General features: G+C 48.7%; 6 protein-coding genes and 2 non-coding genes across 8 annotated transcripts; 3 read left to right on the forward strand and 5 right to left on the reverse strand.

Moving 5' to 3' along the window:
- Nucleotides 1-677: 677 nt before the first annotated feature.
- Nucleotides 678-2,208, reverse strand: COCSADRAFT_258920 (uncharacterized protein). Its single transcript, XM_007706974.1, has 7 exons — nt 2,104-2,208; nt 1,948-2,053; nt 1,884-1,896; nt 1,652-1,830; nt 1,080-1,597; nt 947-1,023; nt 678-891 (listed from the first exon to the last, which is right to left on the reverse strand). The coding sequence occupies exons 1-7, from the start codon at nt 2,162-2,164 to the stop codon at nt 865-867; spliced, it is 981 nt and encodes a 326-aa protein (XP_007705164.1). The 5' UTR covers nt 2,165-2,208; the 3' UTR covers nt 678-864.
- A 313-nt stretch (nt 2,209-2,521) lies between these two features.
- On the reverse strand, nt 2,522-3,248 carry COCSADRAFT_175986 (uncharacterized protein; the record flags this gene model as incomplete). The annotated part of the gene is made up of 2 exons (XM_007706975.1): nt 2,522-2,587; nt 2,634-3,248. 2 exons carry the CDS (start codon nt 3,246-3,248, stop codon nt 2,522-2,524), a joined length of 681 nt encoding a protein of 226 aa, XP_007705165.1.
- Nucleotides 3,249-4,404: 1,156 nt separating this feature from the next.
- Nucleotides 4,405-5,799, forward strand: COCSADRAFT_101851 (uncharacterized protein; the record flags this gene model as incomplete). The annotated part of the gene is made up of 7 exons (XM_007706976.1): nt 4,405-4,557; nt 4,605-4,691; nt 4,746-4,765; nt 4,817-4,967; nt 5,031-5,203; nt 5,269-5,487; nt 5,571-5,799. 7 exons carry the CDS (start codon nt 4,405-4,407, stop codon nt 5,797-5,799), a joined length of 1,032 nt encoding a protein of 343 aa, XP_007705166.1.
- Nucleotides 5,800-5,882: 83 nt separating this feature from the next.
- COCSADRAFT_128216 (uncharacterized protein) lies at nt 5,883-8,111 on the reverse strand. The gene is made up of 5 exons (XM_007706977.1): nt 7,753-8,111; nt 7,451-7,703; nt 7,250-7,396; nt 7,080-7,197; nt 5,883-7,028 (listed from the first exon to the last, which is right to left on the reverse strand). The coding sequence occupies exons 1-5, from the start codon at nt 7,948-7,950 to the stop codon at nt 6,215-6,217; spliced, it is 1,530 nt and encodes a 509-aa protein (XP_007705167.1). The 5' UTR covers nt 7,951-8,111; the 3' UTR covers nt 5,883-6,214.
- A 2,975-nt stretch (nt 8,112-11,086) lies between these two features.
- Nucleotides 11,087-11,170, forward strand: COCSADRAFT_t85. The gene has a single exon. It is a non-coding gene; the product is annotated as a tRNA-Arg (tRNA).
- Nucleotides 11,171-11,199: 29 nt separating this feature from the next.
- Nucleotides 11,200-11,307, forward strand: COCSADRAFT_t86. Its single transcript has one exon. It is a non-coding gene; the product is annotated as a tRNA-Gly (tRNA).
- A 1,495-nt stretch (nt 11,308-12,802) lies between these two features.
- COCSADRAFT_165006 (uncharacterized protein) lies at nt 12,803-13,549 on the reverse strand (the record flags this gene model as incomplete). Its single annotated transcript, XM_007706978.1, has 1 exon — nt 12,803-13,549. One exon carries the CDS (start codon nt 13,547-13,549, stop codon nt 12,803-12,805), a length of 747 nt encoding a protein of 248 aa, XP_007705168.1.
- A 789-nt stretch (nt 13,550-14,338) lies between these two features.
- Nucleotides 14,339-15,421, reverse strand: COCSADRAFT_30912 (uncharacterized protein; the record flags this gene model as incomplete). Its single annotated transcript, XM_007706637.1, has 2 exons — nt 14,339-15,153; nt 15,205-15,421. 2 exons carry the CDS (start codon nt 15,419-15,421, stop codon nt 14,339-14,341), a joined length of 1,032 nt encoding a protein of 343 aa, XP_007704827.1.
- Between the last annotated feature and the right edge of the window lie 204 nt (nt 15,422-15,625).

Below are 15,625 nucleotides of genomic sequence, written 5' to 3' on the forward strand. Positions count from 1 at the left end.
TCTCTCTTGAAGGGTGGGAAGGATGGGGAGTGCGAACGACACGTGGGGAATGCGGTTATGCGGATTGTAGGCAGTAGCAGTAGGGAGGTTCAGAGGTTTTCTTGCTTGGATTATGTCCCAATATCCAAGGAATCGAACGATGCTGGATGGTGAGGTTGTTGGGTATCACCGTCTGACTTTCGCAGTGATCTAGTTCGACTCATTCGCAGTCATTTTCTATTAACTGTGGGAGAAGGTAGGCGATCTACGGATGTTCATGGAAACCATTCATAGCCTCACGGAGTGTTACCATTGTTACATAGCTCGATAGTAGCGTCCCTGGCCAAACACGTGTTCGTATCGGATCCGAGACACTGCATTCCGCATTTCCGCGATTCCGCCTCCCGGGCTCCCGGCGCGATGGGATGGGGCGCTCCGCCTAGTGCTTGCGCCACGAGGCGAGAGGTAATTGGAGATGGGGGCGTGTACGGGGGTAGGCGAGGGATGGGCATTTATTTGGGACTTTGGTGTAACGTGAGGGAGCGATACGAGTCACTTTGGGCTTGAAGTACGGTGAATGCGAACAGCATGAAATGCACAGCCAAAGAAATGTATGTAGATAGCTTCGGAACTCGCTGTTTGGCTCTTTCTTTTGGCTGTTTTCTCCCTGGCTGATGGGGTCTGAGTCGCCTTGCATGACTGATCTACGTAGTTGGGTCCCGCGGACGGGTAAGGCTGAGTGGGCAGTGAGTAGATGCGAGGTTGCATGATGCAGTTTCAACAGCGTAGTTTGGATTTGCATAACAGTATGCGGATTACAGGGTCTCTTTTCTCCTAGGAGTGGTAGCACTAGGTGATGACTGCAAAGATACTAGTGACTCATGACTATGCGCTGTAGGAGCTGATGAAGTACTACGTTCAAGTGAGCAACCTGTTCAGCAAACCAGTGAAGAGCAACATAACGTACTGTCAAGACCGACTCATCCTCGCCATTGTCGTTAGGCAAGTAAACATACAAGATCAAAGCGTGCTCGTGGCAGAAGCCTGCGCAAAGTCAGCATGACAATCGGTAATAAGTGCCGTGTATGGGGGCCATCTACATGCAATGACCCGCCCACCCAGTCTACCGACGCTCATGACTTTGCCCCAGTCACGGCCATCAATACGCACTACAGCCCAACCTTCATCGCTTCGTCCATCAGCGCTCCCGAGCTGCTTCATGCGCGTACTGGGGTGCTCCGCAATGCCATTCTCACCTCCTGCCACGTGACCTGGATCAAGTTCTGGATTGTTGAGATCAGTCCAAATGGATGAGATGTTCATAGCATCAGATCTGATGCTCATCTTCAGACAGCCATGCATGTTTGCTGCGATTTCCAAACGCGTTCTAGCCGAAGTAGTGGTGCTACCTGTCTTTGTGTCTGCGAGCGCCAGCTTAGTAAATCTGTCGCTGATGCTCTTGAGCTGCATTAGAGGCGGCAGTATGATGTGCACGTCTGGCTCTCGGCAGGCTGGCTCGTGCAAATGAGCGACTGTGTCTGGCGCGAGGACTCGCACAGGTATCTCTTGGGTCACGATTGTCTCGCGATTGCCACCACCAAAGTCACTTTCGAAGGCAGTATCGAAGCCATCATTGTTGCCTGTGGGGAAGGCGCTGTATGTGTTGGACGATGTGGTGGTGACAATGGTAAGAGCGAGCATAGGCAGATTATCCTTTTTGGTGAGGCGTATTTGAGCTGATGTCGCATTAATTGCTGACTTCAGAGCGCGATTCAGTGATGCCAGGGGTACTTCAAGGTTGATGACATTGTTCGCTGCTGATTGCACGCTGATGGTCTCAAAGATGGAGTCCTGCGCCACACGTTAAGGCTCTGCTTTTGTCGACTAATCTTCTCCACGCTTACAATAGAAAGAACACTATGTTTCATTAGAACGAGGGACAAACATACGGTTAGACGTCAGACTTACGCCCATACTTGGGTGCCCTGTTCTGGTATAATTGTGAAGCATACCTGCTCCTCGCTGAGTTTGACCCACGCAAGCGGACCGAGCGAATTAAGCGATGCTGTGAGCTCTGTGTAATTGTCAGCAATTTCATGTTCTGGAGGAATGGCATAGACCTACTTGTAAAGGTTGTTATGTTCTGTATCGATGCCTTGAAGCGCATCCTGTCCGCCTGTTGCATGCGCTATGGGCGAGGTGTCGCGACGCGTCTGGAAGTGTGGAGTGGGAGGGGCACGTCATCGATATCCCGCAGCAGCTTTGGACCACATATTCTCTGCTCGCCACAACGCTTACGTTTAGTATTGATAACGCCCCTTAATTTTCTTAGATCATCTGTGATAATTTGAAAAATGAGCTACAAAAGATAACTTTCCATAACTAACGAGAATACGATCTAGCATAGATCCAGACATCTATCCAGGATGAGACATGACCCTGGCGCTTTTACTTTCACATATACATTTGGCTGATGGAAACCATGAACAATGTGATTCAAAAGGTCTCTCTATAGTAACTGATAGAAAATCCATACGCTCGTCTACTTCCCCACGGTTTGTCTCTGCACCGAGATACCTGCGTCGGAGATTGTCGTTCGAGAATACATCTAGTCAAGAATTAGCTAGAGTAGACGACTTCATATAGATGCTAACCTGTCCACTAGTCCCTTGGATCTCATATCGTCCAGCTCCTGAGACTGGTACATCTACTCCACCCTTCGTCGTCGCCTTTATGGATGTGAAAGACACCGTGCCGAAGTCTGGCGTTGCTACAAGTTCGCCAGGAATCACTTGGTAGGCTTGAACAAACCAATCTGCTGCCAGTGCAGTTAATGAAGTTGGCTCAACGCCTGCTGGTGCTGCGACAATCTGTGTCGTCCTCTTGTTTTGCATATTATTCTCGATCGTCACCGTGCCACCTGTCAGTGTAATATTGACCGTGATAGTGATCGAATCGCCGTTTGCTACTGGAACAGCCGAAGTCGTATCTGTTGCTGGGCCTGGAAAGTACGAAGCAAAAGTTTTCAGAGTGCTATTGTAGACGATGCCACCACTAAGAATGTTGTTCTGCTCCAGCCCATCACCAATACCAACCCATATCGATAATCGGTTTGAGCCGGACAAGTTTGGGACAGTGAAGGTACTAGTGACCGTTTGGAACGAATCGCCGTCAGGAGCCTTGAGTACCGCTCCTCCTCTATTGTAATCAAAGGCGGCAGATACGAATGATAACCAGCACGTAGCGCTGAGAAGGCTGATGAGTTTCATGGCCGTTGTGTAGGGGTAAATAGTGTAACAAGATGTTTTCCAATGAGCTGACAGCCAAATGGATTATGCAAGCCGTGGGTAACGCAAAAGTTTGTCCTTCTGAGGGATATCCTGGATTCCGACAATTGCAGTCTACAAACATCGGTTATAGTACCATCAGATGGCGTGACAATGTATCTGGATATTCTGCTCATGGCTTCTCGGATCTCTGTTCAATATTTCGATATTCAACCGGCCAAAGCCCTACGGTGGTATCATCAGTATGCGTCTACAAGCCCTTGGAATTTCCGAGCGACCCAACTTAGGACCATGAATTCCTCCAATCATGAAATCCATTTGCTCTCCTGACGTTATTAGGATACGACGATAACTCCGTGCAATTACCAAAAATGGTGATAGACAGCACCCAAGAGAAGACCCCACAACTTAGCGCGTCGGTAAAATAGGATAGATTAAGGCTTGTACAACCTTGTCTGGACATCCACCAATATTAATATGATGCGGTATAGCCATGGACAGTGATGGATTTCTCCTCCTTTGATTGAATACCATATAGGTGGGGCGTCCTCCGCCCTTCCGGTGTTCAGTACAACTGCCGAAGCAAAGTCAAGACATGTACCACGAGATGAATACTGATCGTTAAGAACGGCTGAATACGATGAAACACTCAATAAAAGTGGAATTTTTCAGCATGGATCAAAGCTGGTTCCCCATTGACAGCCGCAAGTGCATTGTACCAAACAGGAATGTTAGGAAGTTCAAGACCTGGTTACCTATCAGAAGCTGATCAGGAGACCTCAACGCCCAGCACAGTAGATTGGCATACCACATAAACTGCACTTGGCTTCAAAAGATATCAGAAGGTAACACGGCTAGCCAGGGTCATCGGAGCAATGCATCCTACAATGATGATCGTCTTTTCCACGTGGGAAACCAAGTGCTGTTTTCCGTCTTGCGACTAAATATTGTGCAGTACTGCCCACATCAGTTACAGAGAGTATCTTTGAAACGCAATTTATATACTTGAAATTCCCGTATTTGATTTTTGTAGCCTTGCAAAATCTAACCGGACTGTACAAGTTATTTTTCAGCAACAAAGAGCCGCTCTTTGTCTATTTCTGATATTCAAATCGAAACCGTCTAATTCTCGGCCAACATGAGGTTGTTTGGCGTTACAACTCTTGCACTTGCTGCTCCTGCAACAGCGCTGCTACGTTTTCCCTGCGCACAACTAGTTATCGATAGATTAGACCCGCTGGTCACGCCCGGTCAAGCTCCCTCTCCGCATCTTCACCAAATTCTCGGAGGGGTACAAAAACTCACCACCTGTGATTGAACAAGACTAAGCGTGCATAGGATTCCTTCAACATAACCATGGATCCGGAGAAAGACATGCCAGGCGAGTCAACTTGCACATCTTGCCAATTCAGTGAGGACTTCTCCGTGAGTAAAACTTGTAAAATGCTCTCCCGAAATCTTCCACTAAACTCTATGCAGAACTACTGGACAGCCGTTCTGTAAGGTCTACAATCCAACTTCTAGAAAAACCCTAATACCAAGCGCCATAGCTACTTCAAGGCCAGAAACGGCACGTACAAGCGCGTGCCTCAAATTCCCAACTCAGGCTTCAATGGCGTCAATGGAGGAATGACAGTGTATTACATGCAAGACGGACTCTATAATTTCCAGCAAACATCAAAGGTCCAATCCTTCCAGCCGGTACGCCAAACCCTCTGGGCCCGCACCTCTATCAAGTGCATCACGATCGACTGACAACACCAGGGCTTCCGCATGTTCATCGGAGACGTCAACGCACGCTCGAAGCAAGAAGCTGAACGCTTCAGACAACTAACATTTACCTGTCTCGACCACATCGACACCCGCGATCCGCAAACCCTCGACTTCCCAGATAAACCGTGTAAAACCGGCATCATGACAGCTGTTCGCTTTCCTACGTAAGGAGACCCTTGTGTCCCTCGTATGTTTCTCAAGCCACGTTCTTTGCTAATAATGATGTTAGCTGCTGGGATGGCAAAAACCTCGATTCTCCAAACCACATGGCACATATGGCATATCCTGAGCACGGGACCTTTGAATCCGGCGGACCATGTCCAGCCAGCCATCCCGTCCGAATGAGCCAGCTATTCTACGAAGTTGTGTGGGATACGAGTTCGTTCAACGACCTGACTGAATGGCCCGAAGATGGAGGTCAACCGTTTGTCTGGAGTTTTGGCGATAGGTACGTTTCTTTCTTCCTGTCTCAAATCAAGCATCTACACTGCTTTGTAGCGCAGTTTGCTAACCATTCATGCTACCAAATAGGACAGGCTATGCAAATCACGGCGACTATATATTTGGCTGGAAAGGCGACGCGCTACAGCGAGCCCTCGACTCACCTTGCTATGTCAATTGTCCCACGCTCAAGACGCAAGATGCAGCTGCCATGAACAAATGCACCGTACCGCGCGTAGTTAACGAAGACATTGACGGTTGGGTTACCGAGCTACCTGGTGGCTACCAGGCGCAGTACATCAAGAAACGCTGGATCTGATCGCTTTAACTTCTTCACTAAGCTTTCGATCACAGGTGCATATGAGTACGAGATTGTATCTTAGAGAATGAAAAAACGAAATTCTGTTTCTTATTCGTTCTAATACTAAACATTCCAGCGCTAATGATATACTAAGGGAGCTTGGTAAGAATGGTAATAGGAGATATTCGCGTGAATGAGTAGGGCTCTAATATGTTGGCGCTTTTGCACAAAGTAAGGAAAAATGTTCCGATGATGTCGATTCTGATGTTGACAAAGGAAAACAAAGGAATGCAGTTATCGCACGTAAGTCACCCTCGCCTGGGTGTTGGGTCACTGTCCACTATCGCTAATCGCATGGAGTGTTTTGCGGACTCGACTGTGTCTTCTAAGAAAACCCGGCGCATGTCTCAAATCCGTCTTCTTTCTCAACTTGTTAACACCTGGGGCTGTATACGTGCCTCACGTCGTCTTCCAGGAAGATAGTTGGAAACCCCCCGCTTCTTCTCTCTTCGTCAGAAACAACACGAATTTCTTGGTTTTCATCGCCTGCACTGCTCGCGCTCCCTGAATCTCTCTCGGAGTGCATATTAAATTCGTCCAACTCCTTTGGACCAACTGACATCCTGTTCGTGCTCTCTTGTGGGTTGCTGAACTCAGGTGACGATGCATGCGAGTAGTATGTGAATCCACTTAGTTGCGACCAATTACTTATTCGGCGCGTGTCAACCGTATATGTCGTCGATCCAGAGAAGCGTGAAGGCGGGAATGGTTTTCTCAGTTTGCGCGTCGACCGGGTAGAGGGGGTTTCAATGTCGAAATCTAGGTTCGATTCGTCGTCGTGGAAGCGCGTAAGACCGGGATGGGTGTAACTTGCGGGGAAGTATGCAGTGTTGGGGCGATACATGATTGTTTGGCCAGAGTACTGACTGTTGCGCTGCTTTGATTCGGAGGAGGCACTGGGCTCGGCATTGAAGATGGAGTCGACATCGCCATGGGATACGTGGACAGCGCTTCCCGCTACCGGACCGGAGATTTTGGGGGGAGAGCGCCGAGTCGGAGGCTCTGTTGTTGGTGTTTTGATGGCTCCACCAAGAGGTATCAAGGTACCAAGATTCACGGCTATCATGGCTGTTGTAAGTTCGACGGTGCCCCAGGTCATGAAGGACAAGTCGTATCTGCCTCGATCCCCTACTTCAGCCCAGGAAACAACGACCATTCGGCTTCGAATTATGGCAATAGTGCATGAACTATGGAGATGTTAGCGAGACTGAAGATACTCCGAGAGGATTTGGACGTACAAAAGCGCCAACACAGTTGTTAGTGCGAGGTATACTTTAACACCGATTTTGAAAGATGAGCCGAAGATGGTAGGGACCGCGAGTACAACCAGTAAGAGACTGGAAGTTGCATTGGTTACTGATACAAAGCGTCAGTATAGTCTCACTAGGGTGAAGAGGGCGTCACTCACTATAATTTGCCATAGCCCAATGCTGAGATTCAATTCGCGACATGCATTTTGCGTTCCCGCCGTATGAGAAGTCCCAAGCCGCTACAAGAGGCATGCAATGAATGAGAATTGAAATGAACCATTCAAGTGTGTGCCAAAATATCAAGACTATTCACGTTAGCTTGACGCCTCTCCATCTTGTTTCTTACTGCGGAAACTTACACATGATTCCAATGATTAGGACTCCGCGGCAGATGTATACATAGGCGTGGAATCTAGAATTAGATACGGGCAAGAGCGTGAAGGCGGCTGACAGCTTTACCAGCCCAAGCCCGAAGATATAGGCTGATTTTAGTGCCCAAATCCATGGACCCAACCGTTCGCTTTCAACTAGAGACGCAGTGTCTCGATCTTCTCGTCCGAGACCTATCTCCACTAATCCAGTAAATGTAACGAAAACACCTACTGCGCACAGCTGCCGAGATGTTAGTTATGTAGTGCTTGTGTCGTTAGTCTTAACATACCGCAGCCAGAAACATGAGTCCATCATCAAAGCCAAATGAGTGAAGTAGCCTTGCACGTGTAAACACCCTTAATGAGTAGATGACGAGCGCGATCAAGACGAGAGTGACAACGATAGCAAGATGAAGAGGTCCCTGGTCATGGGCGAGTGAAGCATGAGGCAGTATTGAAGAAGAGACTACACTTGCATCCCCACCCATGGTGTGATGAGAATGCAGTGGTGTACTGACGTTTGCTAGAAGGTATGCAACTTGACCAAAGAGGCTTCAGAAGAGGAGGAATGTCGAAACGAATGTTTGAAGAGAAGAAAGGAGTGTGTGGATGTGGAGTTGGAGTGGAGGGATCAGGGTATCTAGAGGAGGGTATCTCATAAGACGGATACAACATGGCGTTTAAACCCCCAGTAATACTGCATAGTTACGCATGGTTCACAGCTCCTCATCGGCGTCCCTAGAATGAACCAGGGGCAGCATATGCACGGTTCGGGCCATACAAGTGCTCGGCGTCTGCATGTAAGGTACACGAGTGGAGGAGCTGGATGCTAGCCTTGGGCGTATAGGACTTGTCCCTGGTCTACGGGGTCGTTAGCGTCCCAAAGAGCCACATCAACATGGCACAGGTGGTGCTGGATACTGGCATGAGATTGGCCATGGAGTATCCCCATACTTTTAGCAGTTGCGTGCTTTTCTACAGGGCGCGCCTTGATCCCGGCACCATGTAAGTAGCTTTTTCCGAACCAAGACAAGCAATGTGCTTTTTTTTTTACACACTACTGCAGGTCCACTTCTCCAAGTCCATCCCCGCGATAGCATAGATTCTGATCAGGATGATAGCCACATCAATGCGCCATAAACACAGCGGAAGCGTTCGTCTCGTTGACAGGCGTGCTTATGCATTTGCCACACCACGCTTTTCCACCGATACGGATGGTGGCTTGTAGGCTTGAGCCAGGTGATATCGTAGGATGCGCCCAAAAGAACAATCGAAAAAGAACAGATAGGTTTGCGTATCTCGAGCGTACGCGGAGGGAGGCTCATTTCCCCCCTGGAAAGGTGATCAAGCAACACTTTGCTTTTCCTCGTGATCGACATGCTAACGAACAGGTATCCTTCCGAATTCCCAACATTATGATGGTATGCAGAACGCAAGAGACCCGGGTGAAGTTTCCGGTTCCTTTCAAGCACCCATGATACGTTTGTTGCAGTTCGGCCGTTGTCGTTTGGTATGTGTCGACAGTCGGACAAGGTGGGAATTGACGCTCGCAAAATAGCGCGCTGCGATGAAACACGCTTCTGGAAAAAGTAATGTGCAAACTTGTCTATGCCTGTCACGTATCTTGATCCATCTGAACTAGTTTTGCCATCTGCCGCGGGGAAGTCGATATATGGGCATCGTGGCTTACGCTTTTCCTTTGACAGATTGAGAATACGGCGGTGGGGAAGCCCTCAAAGACTCCTCTTGGCACGCTACGTACGTACATTCGTCGGCTCAACAACGCGTGCTCTCGAGCCACCTCACTTCAACAACGATGTAGCCTATGGGACTAAATACTTAGGAGCATAGGGTGATCCTGAAACCCTATGCTATTTGCATAGCTGCCGTGGTAGAGCCGGATATCAGAACCCCGACTACAAGATCCTTCATTCGGCCCCTTGAGTAACAGAAGGCGGCTGACGTGGCTGTCTGTGGAAATGACTACCTTGGTGGGACTGTGGAGAAACGATATTGTCACACAAGCCATGCGGATAATCTTGAAGTATTGAGAACACGAGCTGGGTGGCGCACTGGAACAGCTCTCGAACGTCTCACAAAGACGGGAACTGTCGAGTCAGTCGGGATATTTTCGAGCAAGCACCATGTTTTCTTTTGAGTCGCGGTACCTTAAACTTGCCGGAAGATAGGTACATACCGCAAGACATGGCGCCGGCTACCGTCATCCTTGATATTGCAGCAAGCTGCCCTGTGGTGGCGACATGCATGCCTAACCATTCGCGGTCATCCCTCTTGGGTTCTGATCTTCCTTTGGTGGTACCATTGGGCCAAGATATGTCGCTTGGGTTTTAGTGTCGCGTATGCAAAAGATGGTAGCGACGACGAATGGTACGGGTCGCTGCACATGCAAATCGCGCTACTTATGCAAGGCTGCAGGCATCTTCATCTGAGTTACCAGGCTTGTTCCTAACGCATCTGCCTTATGACAAACACGCGGTAATGGTCTGGGCTAAGAACCACGGTGGTGATATGGCATCAAATGTATGATCCATAAATTCAAGAGGCCTGGTATTATCAGGTGCCGCCAATCGCAAATCTACATCGGTATCGGAGTGTCCAAGACAATACGAATGATCATAGAAGCCGAAATAGCACTTGTTGATATATCGGTAATCGCATCACAACTATCAACTCGTTCGTGTCAAGTACATACTTCATCGCTTAGAGCGGGTACCATGGTGGGCAGAGAGTTCAAGAAGTACATAGTGTCGCTTATCACTTAACAATCTTGAAACCATTAAATTGATTTTGAACCAAAATATTGTTGCTACTCATTTGGTAAAGGGAATTCTTCGGAGACATTCCCGAAACAGTACCATCGTTAATAATAGTTAAGGTTGATCCTTACGTACGGTGCCAAGCAAGCGTACTTGCGATAGGCCTGACATGATTGGGAATTGCTCTTCTACTGAACCAGTACCAAGCTCTCTCCCCCTCTCTTCGTATTATTCAATATTGACGACAAAAGTGTAACTGTAGTTACTGCATTCGGGTATATTAGCTCTTGTCTTCTCGGCTTTCACCTAAAATGCTGGAGCTCAAATTAGGTGATGATGGAATTGATAGTCGTGCGCCATTTTATTCAATGCAAGCATGTAACGAGTTACTCAGACCGACTGCGCAGCCACTATTGTAACTATTGTTTCAATGGGGTTGACACAAGGCATGTCTCGAAGCTAGGGCGAACATACCTACATGAATCAATTGCTCATGTAGTATCTTTGAAGGAAAAAAAATCATCTCTCATCCTGGAAAACTTTCACAGTGCTGGAAAGTTACAATGAATACCATGTTTCTCGTAGAAAGAACAAAGGCAAAGAGAATGGAAATTTCAGGGATGCTCCACTACGCGTTCGCCAAGTCAAATTCCGGATTTCGGAAAGTTTCGGCCCCTCCCTAGTCACAGTGGGACACTGAATTTTTTTCAAATGGACACCCCACTACAGTTCCCTCTTCCGAGAAATAAATGTTGACTTCTCCACTTCTGACTCCGTTTCAAATATTTGTGATGATAATATATGTTTCAATTTCAAGATCCCCCATCAAATTACTAAGCAATCGCTTGGCCTAATGGCCCAATGGCAAGGCGCTTGACTACGATTCACATCCGAAATCAAGAGATTCCAGGTTCGACCCCTGGTTAGGTCACTCAGGTAGTAATACCTTCTATGTTTTCAGCATCGGTGGTTTAGTGGTAAAATTAGCCGTTGCCATCCACTCTGGTCCTTCAAAGGTCCCAGCTGGACAACGTCGGCTAGCCCCGGGTTCGATTCCCGGCCGATGCAATAGATCTTCCTTTTTTTGCGCTTTTCGGGTACCTGCCGACGTAGTAGCATTGAATTTATGTTGTTTGGGGGGTCGTTCTTTTTGGAGAAGCGGAGTCTCTCCAGCTAGAGAGGAAACTGCTATAGCCACTCACTCATACTCCAGTATAGCTAAGTACCGGCTTTGCGAAAACTTCATATCTTGGAATAAGACTATGAGATTCACATAATACAATGCTGAATGAGTTTTTGAATGCCATCCTTTAGTGTACTGTCATGTCACATACCTCAGGGAAAGATCAAGCAAGGATCGCGCAAAATGATCGAAATCTGTCAGCAAGCATTATATAATTTTGGCTGGTATTTAATCGATATATGTTGCGTAGAGAGTTTGAAAGATAGTAGCGCTGAGTAGTACGCAACGAGGCGTACAGCTGGGCCAAGAATTCGTCTGCATGCGGTTCATTCTCAGCAAGTTGTATCTCACGGAAACGATCTCGTCTGTAACCAGCATTGCAGTAGATTAATTGAAAAAGGCGAGGAGTTCAAACTCTGCAAGCATCATTATGTACATGTCGTGCCCTGCACGCGTCGAAGACATTACTACCTCCAGCCTTCTCACTATCTCCAACATCCACACGCCTTAACTACATGGCACAGGCAAAAATGAACACACTCCAACAACTTCGAACAATACAACGTCAAAAATCCCAAAAGACGAAACGCCCATTTGCGCGAGAAAAACAGCAAAACTCACTCCTAGTGCGTCCGCGGGCTACCAGCAAAGCAAGAGAAGCCTCCCAACCATTTTGCTCCTCCGCGCTTTCATTATCCCCTATGCACTCAGGGATCGCAAGCCAACAATACACCCACGGATCTCACCGACCTCATTCGATAATTTATCACACCACATCTTCCGCTCAAGCTATACAGCAGCCCCAATTGATGCAATGTTGTGCACGGATTTCCAACAACGTAGACGGTGATTTATGCCACCCCTGAAGCCGCGACTCCGCGGACTGGGAAATGGGGAGAGGTAAGTATCGAAGGAGACATGCGGTGTAGATGGATAGCATGATCCAGGATGCTAATAATATTTCAGCAAGACAAGGGTTAGAGATTTGGTAAAATTTGGACGACCAGCATCTTTCTGGGCGGGTGAATGCAAAGTCCTGAAGACCAAGCATTTCATTCCTCAACATCGGGCTTTGCTTCCCACATCCGCTTAACAAAAACACCATTACAGTGAGCGCAGAACCAAAGGAAAAAAAACATGTAGTAAAGCGGGTACGATCGGTCTATACTCTATATACATAACATCGATAGCCAACTACATAAAAAAAAAGAACTAGTTAACACAAAAACACATACATACAAAAATGTCTAGTAGCATAAAAGGGTTATTGTTGTAAAAAGCTGCATCTATCATAGCAAAGCTTGTCTCGCGTAACCATCAGCAATAAAGCGATGAGGGGTGAATAAAGAGAAGAAAAAACACAACTACATCAATCTCACATCACCACTGTTTTCTCGGGGGGAAAGACAAGACTGTTTTCAGCTGCGCGATTCGCATGTTGGCTTCCGATTCTGCGTCGTTTAGAGGTGGAGACGGGTGGAGTAGCGAGGAGCCCTTGCGTAGAAGAATTCTTGGGCTGTTCTCGAAACAAGGATGGTACTGTGGTAGCGGTTGGATGTCCGTTGGTGGAGCGCCTGCGTGTAATATTGCCGAACCTGTGATTGGAGAGGAAGGATGCAACAAGGTTGATCCGCGTCTTCGTTGTGGTTGCGGAGTTTCTATACCTTCCTCGGCCGTGTAATGCAGTCTTGTCGTCTTGCTTCTGTTACGACCCGTCTGTGTGCTGGCACGCGGTTCAGTGTGCCCCATGGCAGCATCCATCGATGTTCTGCGTAGTAACTCTTCCTTGAGACTCGGTTTCCAGCCTGGTCGCCGCTTCGCTGAGCTATATTGGTGCAACATAGTTGCGCGCTGACTGTAGCGTGATCTTGGCTCGATGACAACTGTTTTAGGAGAGAGCGGTGGCGAAGGCGGATATGGGTCCCAGTCGTTGTCTTCGTCTTCGGAAAGTAGGAAACATCGATGCGCCGGGATGCTGCTGTCTCGTTTGCTGGGTAGGGTGGAATGGCTGCCTTCTCCCCGTGCAGCAACACCACCTCTTCGTCCGCCTTCGCAAATCTGCATCGCCACGCTATCATTTTGTGTACAGCGGCAGGGTGTGGCTTCGTTGCTCCTTGATCGAGACATTTTCGTATGCTGCTTATCTGTCGTGCTCGTATGGATCCAGGACGTGTGATTACGGGGAGCTCTACTGCACCATTTCATGACAATATTTCAATGGCGATACTATAAGAAGGTGGCGCAGTGGTTAAAATCCAATCGCGGCGTCACAAGGTTTTGTGCAAGGTAGGAAGAAGGTGCGAAAATGGCGGCTGCCTGTTGTTTGTTTGTAGCGACGTAATTAGATCCGAACGTGAAGTGAAGCGCGTTTATGTATGACTAGGTTTTTTCTGCATCCGGCTCAGTGGCTGCTATAAAGCCAGCGTCAACACTTATACGTGCACGCCTGGACTCTGTGCAGAATGAGACGCATAGACGTAAAGCACACGCAGGCACGGAAATGGCCCCAACAAGGGGCGTGTGCTTAGGCGCACTATTTGGTTTGGCTCGCATCGGATTGTCGACATAAGCGCCACAAAGGGCCTCCCTTGTCAGCAAATGCGGCTTTACTTCAAGGGCGCGGGCTGTGCTTAGACTCGTCATCGTGGGTTGACTGGTTCTGACGATGTGCATGTGAGCATGTGACGTTGGATAACCCATCTTGTTGGTGGCCTGTGCAAATCTCTCAACGGACCGACGAAGACGCCCGGGTATTCTACCCAGACGATAGGTATACACTAGACCAGCCTTACGCACCGAGTCAAGATGTGTCCGAGAAAGAAATTTCCATGGTCGTGTTCAACAAGTGTCGTGTGCTTCGCCGCTTTCGCTAGCAATGCTATTTGCGCAAGGATGCCTTGCGTTACCTCAAGGCAATCAAAACACTTCCATCTCTTCCGTCACCCGCTTTCCAAACCAGTCTACGAGTTCATCGCCGATTGCCTCGTTTTTTCCATTGAAGAAGTCCGTCATTCGCATGTCGTTGCCATCGTCTTCCGCCGGCCAGTCAATGCTGACATCGGCCTTTTTCCCCTCAAGCATTTCCTTGGCTGTGCCCCAGGAAAAGCGAGTCTCGTTGCCCCAGCCAAAGAGGGGATCCATGTTCTGCTTCATCCATGCTGAGGTGCGCGCGTCCGACGGATACCCTGATCCCCACGCGGCTTGGACTTGTGCCCCATCTTCGGCTTCTGGATCGGTGCGGCTGTGGTAGGGCTCGTAGCACACGTCTAGTGCAGCGTCGCGCGTAACCTTGGCGCAGACCGAGGCTGCGCTTACGACTGGATACAGACTGTCGGCTTTCTTTGCGACAGTGATGCTAATGGTTGGCCATATTCTCTCCAGTTTCTTCTGGTAGATTTCGGGCTTGCCGATTGTATCAATGTATATCTCCTTGACGTTAACACCCTTGGCCAGGACCTCTTTTATCAAATCAATCGTCGCATCCATAGCTTGAGCGTTCAAGTTGTACACGGATGGTTGCAGCATGTGCGCGGAGATGTCTTGTGCAGATAGCAGCCGCGTTGCCCACCCACCGGCTTCGTAGAGATCGGTGCCTTGGGTGCAGAGCGTGCGCATAAGATCGGACCGGACATTGGCCTTGAGCACCTTGGAGTCATCAAAGTGGTGGATTTCGGCGAGGAGGGAGCGGTGCAGTTCGATTGGTAAGTAGAAGAGGGCGTATACCATAGGGCCTGGATTGTGTCAGTCACAGTCATCGTCTTAGACGGGCGGAGTAGCGGTACCCAATACAGGGCCTCTTCCTGCTTCGTCGACACCCAAGACAACCTCTCGTGCCATGTCATCTGCAATTTGCTTGGGGATGGGTGAGAAGTGTGAGTAAGACCGACCACCCAGAAGATGCGGCTTGGAAATTGACGGTGCCATGAAGACGTCCGAGGGCGGCGTCTCGTCCTCCATGTCCTGCGTGTCCATGTGGACGTCATCCTGTGCCTCTGCCATGGTGGTGAATCAATGCGACTGGGAAATGGCGGTTGAGACTTTGTTGGCTCAATGTGGAAGCAAAAGTGACTTGTTGGCGGAGAACGCGACGCGTCCGTCTCGGTGTTTTGTTGCGCGATCCACCGAGCCACTAGGAGTAGGCGTGTGAATGGTACCGCAGCACGGCAGAAGTACGGCAAGCACCCACACACACCTCATGCGTAC

Source organism: Bipolaris sorokiniana (genome assembly GCF_000338995.1).
Source record: "Bipolaris sorokiniana ND90Pr unplaced genomic scaffold COCSAscaffold_17, whole genome shotgun sequence".
Taxonomy (NCBI): domain Eukaryota; kingdom Fungi; phylum Ascomycota; class Dothideomycetes; order Pleosporales; family Pleosporaceae; genus Bipolaris; species Bipolaris sorokiniana.